Below are 7,500 nucleotides of genomic sequence, written 5' to 3' on the forward strand. Positions count from 1 at the left end.
TTACATACCCATCAATAATCTCTGTGTAGCGAGATCTGTACAGTACAGAGCTTTTAAAGTAAATGAAGCAGTAATAGTATATTAAGTCATTTAACTTAGAGCAATAAGTTTTCCTTATTAATGGATAGGCTACATGTATTCACTTTGTACTTCAGGTATGGCTGAGATGGTGAGGTAATATATCCTCATAAAACTCAAGGAATGGCAACAGCTGCCTTGACAGGGTAAGTTCCACGTCCTTTCTCAGTTGTCCATTAACCCCTTTCAGAGAGGTGCCAGAAACATTTTGCAGCTGTACCGGTACATGTGTGGAGTTGAAATTTTCATCGCAATTTAATTAAAAAAAAAAAATCGAGAGCATGATTTTTAAAATTAAGCAGTGCTAGCTGCAGAGGTGACAGAACATTTTGAAATGTGGAGGGGCTTATCTCTTACCCATTCATGGCAATACCCCAACTCAATTTTTAAGAAATGGCCATTGCGTTGGTAGGTGGCATTTTACAGTTTTGAGTGTGACAGTAATTGATTTGTGACCTACTTTCATTTTACCTGGGACAGTCTAGAATCTTTAAGCTTAGTGTTTGATTTGGTTGAGTCCTACATGTAAAATTAAATCATGTCTCATTTCCTAGACATGCTGTCTAGTTTGAAAGAGATTTGAGCACTGCCGTTTATGAGCTTCTTGAACACAGGCTGAAACTGTTTGAAAAAAGTTTCACAACATATTTCACCAAGTGCGATGCTGAGGAAACGATTTGTGAAACGATTTGTGAAAAGATTAAGAGACTGAATATTTTGCCATTTTTTATGCTGCTCTACCGATATTTTCCAGCACTTACAACCAGGAAATGTTAACAAGTGCTTGTCAACATATGAATATATGTCTGTTAATAAATGTTCTTTCAGGCTAGTGGAAAAATGGCCAATGGCCAGAATTAAAAGGAAGCATTGCACAATGGCAGCTTGCAACCTGAACTGAATGCACTGATTTGACATGACAGCGATTGTTTATTCTCTTAGATTAACCTTCCAAATGTTGCACTTGCGCACACATGTCATCTTTAAGCATTTAACAGTAATATAATTTCAAACATTGTCGTTTGATTTATATACATTTTTGATTGGTAATGTAATTTTATTGTAATATGTTGAAACAAAATAAATGGGTACACCACAATAAAATGATTATGGCATTATACGCCATGCTCAAACATGTGTTTGAAACTTATTTTGACGTTCTCTTTTATTCTTATGAACAGTAATAATTTTGTTTACGTAAGCTTAATGTAAAGAAATGGCAATGTGTTTCTGTCAGTTACTCGCCAGCTTTGTTCAAAGCTCTGTCTTAAGTTTACTTGTGTAATCATCAGGTCAAGCCACCTTGGTGTGACTGACAATCAAAAACGATGGCTTGTGGCTGGTATTGCACTCAACAAGGTCCTCATACCACAGATACGTCCGTTTGTTCAACAAGGAATCAACACTGAATACAACAAACTTAAGACCAGCCACAATATTTAGGGACAGAGTCCATCTGGTCGTCTTCAGAGGTGGCCTGCAAGAAGGTTGTTGAAATATGAGAACATCAATGGAAATGATGTTCATCGCAGGCTTCCCGATGGACGATTGAATTACTCTTTGTTTGATTGTCGAGTGACATCTGATGTAGACTTTGCCAGGCTGTATGTTGAGAACTACATGGCAAAATTTACTGCCTTTGATGACCACTGTGATGCATCTGCTGTATTGTCTTTGCTTGGTGGGGTTCCTGTATTCTCTGCTTCAATACAAATTGCTGCAGGTGATGTCAGAAAGGCACGGAATGATTGGGCACACTGTGTCTTCAGTAAATGGGATCCAGCCAAGTTTCAGCAAAGTTTTATTGAGATGGATCAGCTAGTGAGGAATATAACTCTGCCACATTCAGATGAAAAGAAACTTCTTGGAGAATTGAACGATTGGGAAACAAGAGGTAATTAAAGCAAATACATGTAATTCTTATTGTATAAGCTCAGGGTTTTCTTTAAGGTTTTAAATTAATTAAGTAGCTGGAGTTTTTTGCAAAGTAGACGGTTGTGGGTCCGGAAGACCCATACAATGGGCCTTAGCCCATCGATTCTAGGGGGGTCCGGGGGCATGCTCCCCCGGAAAATTTTTGAAAACTGAATGCCGGAAAAGGCATTTCCTGGCATTGTGGGCCATGAAACTCAGACATTAGAGGGATGAATCAAGATGCAATTATACTATGAAAACCATGTTACTCAAAGAAAGACAAAGCGACATTTCAATAATACATGTACAACCCTATAAACAAAAAGTGGAGTGATCTTTTTTGTATCTTTTTGGTGGTTTTGATGGGGCTGACGTGCCGGGGAAATGTTGCCCCATGACAAGTTGTAAACATGGCACATACTGGCAGGAGTAGACCGCCAAAGGCTTCTGATTGGTTGTTAAATAAAGAAGCTGATTGGAGGATACTAATTGGCTAATGGTATAAAGGATGTTTTGATCCTGTTGAAGTGTGAAGGTGACACACATTCGTTCCATTGTGTCATTAGTGGGAAAATACATGTATGCTTGCGGAACTTGTTTGTAGTACAGCAATTTTGAAAATTGAAAATCACTCAAGTGGTTTAAGAGTGATGTAGTTTTTTTTCCCGAAGAGTTAAGGAGTTCCGTAAAGTAGTGAGAGTTGATCAAGAGTGACATTGAATAAAGATCCGTTGTCATGTTGAAGCGTAGAGATGCCCTCGAGAGGACGAGCACTTATGCGGGCAAGTAGGATTTAACTCCGAGGAGCGTTACGTTCAAGTGTTTAAATAAAGTCTACGAGTCCTCAGCTTCTATGTTCGCTATAAATGATCAACTGAAAGGTTCGAAGTGAAAATGAAGGAGCGGTTAGCAAATGATCAGGGGCTAGTTTTGTTTCCTCAGTTGAGTTGCGGTAAGAGATGCGTGAACGCGGGCTGAGCGTGTTGCTAGCAGAAAATCATAATTATGTAAATTTCCTTCTGGTGTGAGAACAAACCTTTTGAAAGTGCTTCTTTGTTTACAAGTTTTTTTTATGATTGCGGCATGATTAAAGGAAGTTTTGCTCGGACTAAAACGTCCTTGAGTGATTTTTCCTTCTTGTAAGATACAATCGGTGGCTGTTTAAAGATATCGAAATTCAATATGGCGGACAACAAATCATATTGTTTGACTTTCTCGCCACCGCAGCAAGATTTGTTCAAAACGGAAGTCTCAAGCATAACATTTTTAAACTGCCCTTGAGTCAGAAGTCTTTTACATGTATATGTTTTCGGGAAAGATAGGCACTGCAAATTTTTATTTTTATTGAGCCTAAGTAGTTTAGACCTCACAAACATCATCTCCTCTACATATCTTGACTCCTCAAGCAATGAACGTAGCCGGCGAAACCTGACAGAAAAGCCTGCGAACTTCACCAGCTGCCGGCTCTTACAATATATATAGAACCCTGAAGGTGGGCAGTATGGGCTGACCATAATTATGGGAGATTGTGTGATTGAATCACAGAGAAAGAAATTTCTTAAAACGTATTGATTCATGAGCATATTGACCGGATCAAGGGAAGGATTAGTTAATAAACCAGGATGAAGTAATGTCCTACATTGTGTTATGCTAGGGTACATTTGAGCCTATCTTCAGTTAAAGGGAAGCAGAGATATTATAATTTTTACCTTCTTTCTTTGATAATTCAATATTGTGTCCTGATTTGGAAAATGAGTATGCACCAGATTAGTCTGAGATGATTTCAGCTCGTCTTGATTTCTGTTGTCTCATGGTCCCAATCTCTAGGGGAGTAGAATGTTAATTTTCATTATTGTTGTAGCCAATTAACAAGGATTCAAACAGTTTTTGTCTGTGTTGTACATGTACATGTTATAGTTCAATTTTGACCTTTTGACCTATAGTTTTTTTGAACCAGTACAGAATTTTTGAACCAGTCGAAAATATTTTAAACTGGTTTATTTTTATCAACCTTTTTTGGGGGTGTAGTTAAAAAACAGCAACTTGTTTTTTGGGGGGGTCTACCCCTACCCCTCCCTGGTCAGTTCTCCATTACCTCTATCGTACCTCACCCTTCCTTTCATATATCTATCATCCCCATACTTTCCAAGTAGTCCCCTTACACCCACTCCCTCTACAATACCCCACACGGACTCTTCACACTTGTTTAAAGAGTTTTCTTTTTACTCACCCAAAGTTGGACTTGAACTCCCTATCTCTGGATGCTGCTCACTCTCTTAACCACTTGACCACACAAGCAACTCGTGCAAATACTCCATGATAATTTATAATTAAAAATTTTAAATATGTTATTTAACTCTCCCAGACACAGCACCACAGCTTCTTTGCAATCTATTGATAACCCCTTACATATGAAAGAACGCTTTACTTCCAAGAACGCTTTACAACTTCCAATAACCATGAACCAATATTCTTAACCCAATGACCAAAACAACGGTTGTTTTAGACTAAACACTTCAAGTAAGTTTCTCCAATTACTACAATGTGTGCCAAAGGAAAGGAAAGTAAAGGAAACGAAAGGAACGTTTTTAAGTGTTTAGTCGTTCTAGCACTGGAGCACTAATCGGGGACACTGTAAACTGAAATTAACAATTAACACAAAATTAATCAAGTCAAATGTTGGTTTTTGAGGAGAGGGGAAACCGGTGTACCCGGAGAAAACCTCTTGGTGCAGAGTAGAGAACCAACAAAATCAACCCACATGTGGCGCCCAGTCTGGGAATCGAATCCGGGCCACATTGGTGGGAGGCAAGTGCTCTCACCACTGTGCCATCCCTGCACCCCTCGATTCCTAATGTTTGCATACTGCACACTAATCCAGGCTGACTGTTATTGAAACCATTGTCAGCGCTTATAATCAAATGGGTACTTGGACGTAAATACAATCTGCGCTAAAGTGCTATTTGTAGACAGTGCAATATGTGACCTCTGCAGTTGTCATACACCTCCTGGAATCCTAGCTGTTGCAAATAAGACTGTGCATAACCCTAATCACTAAATTCATAGCTTAACCCTAATTCCTAAACTTTGGGCAGTGTCCCTAACCTTACAGTACATGTACATGAATGCAAACCATTGAAAGTGCTTAAGCCAAATCACCAAGCTGAGCATTTGACCCTAATCACTAAAATTATTTCTTGGTCTTTGATAGCACCAGAGACAACAATCTACCATAATAATCTTATGATTCCTCTACTTAATTTTATACATATTCCACAGACGAGTTCCTCTTAATTACAGAAAGATGTCCAACTATTGTATGTTGAAATGGGTGGTGTTTTAAAAAAGATTAAATGGGTTTGAAAAAAAAAGGACTGGTTTAAAAATTCTGGACTGTTTCAAAAATTCTGTACTGGTTCAAAAAAATTAAACCAGAGGTCAAGATTGAACTACATGTACAACATATACATGTATGTAAATACCTTAATTCTTTATTGCCAGTGATTTATTTTTGTCTATAATTACCATGAGTCAGTACTCTACAACTGTTATGTATTATTTTAGTATGATATCTTGATTTGTTATTATAAGTTCTATTCTTTTACTTCTAAACTTACTCAGACTACTTGTTTCTTCTTGCATTTTGTAATGTTGCTGCAGGAACACAGCTCTGCATGAATTCTCCAGTAGACCCTGCATTGCTACAACTGGTTCAACAGGAGGTTAAATCACTCCAAGATAGTGTGGACAACATGAGTTTGGAATTTGGGGCAGAAAAAGTAAAAATAAATGACGAATTGGGAAATGTTGCAATTTCTTTGGAAGAGATGAATCAGAGACTGCATGGGTTAGAGACAGGACAACAGACCTTGAAGTATCGTGCTGATCTTGCTGATGGCAGAATGGATGAGTTTGAAGGTGTGGCTTGTTGAAATGAAACTGTTGACTATTTCTAGTGTTATAACGTGACTGAACAATTTTTATTCTCAATGATAGATATTTCCAGCAACCTTAACTGACGTTGGTAGTGATGAGCATTTCTTCTGGCATGTTAATTTATTTTGATATTCTTCAACCTGAGGTGCAAAAACTACCCAAAGTTGTAATGATTAAAATTGAACACATAAACTGACCAATGTAAATTCAGTTGGCTTGGCTTCTTGATAAATGATTGTTTGTGATAGCTTTTTGTTTCTAAAATAATAATTGTCCTACTACATGTAGTGTTTAATAGGGTATTGGTGTTAAGGGATTAGTCTCAAAGTAAAGTAAAGTAAAGTAAAGTAACCATATTTAACGTCGATAACTCGTAACAGTAATTCAACTGACAAACCTGAGGTCGAAAGTGCTCTCATTTTACTCCCCCCTCTCCATCAGTGCTCCGTTTTACAGGTATTTAAAGCTACTTAGCTACATGGAAAGGAAAGATGTCGAAACAAGGATGCGAGATCCAGGAATCGAACTCAGGACCTCATGCACCAAGGCCACACACTAACCGACTGTGCCATCCTTGCTCCTAAGCCAAAGCTCCCAACAGAGTTCAGGTTTAAAACATGTTTCATATTTTCATAGTGTCCTTAATAATACATGTACCTTCACTGAAAAATGTGACCTCTCATAGGAAAATGTAAATACATGTACCTAACGGTTTTCAGTGTGTGACCGGAATTCTATGTGGTAGCCATGCAGAAATAATTTTTACCCGTGCACACGGCCTTGCTCACTTGTGTGCAGGACTTGCCAGCCCATGTGGAAAAATTTCCCCTCGTGTGGGAGAAACATGCACTCATGCACACGACTTGGTTTTCCAATCGCTGGTTTTAGTCATCCGCTTAAGAAATGGGTGCCTTTACTTTTCCGTTCGCATATTGTCACACGATATGCAAACTCGCGTCACTGAAACACTGAAAAAAATCATGTCTTCGGTTTTACTGAGCATAATTCACTGATTCAAACAGGCAAAATGATCTCCATTAAAAAAGACACCAATTTTTTAAACTCTCTATGATGCACCGATCACATGTACATGTATTTGATATTTGTGCAAAAAAAGTATTGTTTTTTAAGCACTTGCTGGCGAAAGGGCATTTCAAATGTCGCGTCACGCCAAACATTTACACCAGAGGCACCCAGAAGAGGAATGAATAGTATCCCATGATGCATGTGAGAGGTAATCACATCTAAAATGGTGACTTCTGCTCGAGAAAGTACATGTACATGTAACTTTCTTTCATCTCCGTAATAATATTGATTGTTATGTTCGTCAGAAAAGGCAAGAACCTTGTATATTATTGTTCCTGATTGCTTTGAATTTTTATTTATTTTCGTCAGTTAATTAGCCTGGACCTGGAAATAAACAATTAAGCATAAATTTACCATGGAAAATATCCTTCGCATGACGATGTGGCCATTGACCCACGATGACAGCATCAATATGCTTATTTATGCAGATAAAGAGTCAATTATTTTCCAAATATTGATAAGATTCTCTTGAACTAGACCCAGATA

The 7,500-nt window shown here is 38.1% G+C and overlaps 1 protein-coding gene and 1 pseudogene across 1 annotated transcript in view; one reads left to right on the top strand and one right to left on the bottom strand.

Annotated features, from left to right (window-relative positions):
* LOC138030582 (uncharacterized) overlaps window positions 1-7,500 on the bottom strand; it is a 93,103-nt pseudogene that overhangs the window by 17,553 nt on the left and 68,050 nt on the right.
* Window positions 1,520-7,500, top strand: part of LOC138029164 (protein NLRC3-like) — a 19,214-nt gene continuing 13,233 nt past the window's right edge. The window contains exons 1-2 of the mRNA XM_068876866.1: window positions 1,520-1,972; window positions 5,653-5,910. Coding sequence (XP_068732967.1) covers window positions 1,699-1,972; window positions 5,653-5,910 — 532 coding nt within the window. The 5' untranslated portion in view covers window positions 1,520-1,698. The remainder of the gene's footprint in view (window positions 1,973-5,652; window positions 5,911-7,500) is intronic.

The sequence above is a fragment of the Montipora capricornis genome, chromosome 13, assembly GCF_036669925.1.
Source record: "Montipora capricornis isolate CH-2021 chromosome 13, ASM3666992v2, whole genome shotgun sequence".
NCBI classification, from domain to species: Eukaryota; Metazoa; Cnidaria; class Anthozoa; order Scleractinia; family Acroporidae; genus Montipora; species Montipora capricornis.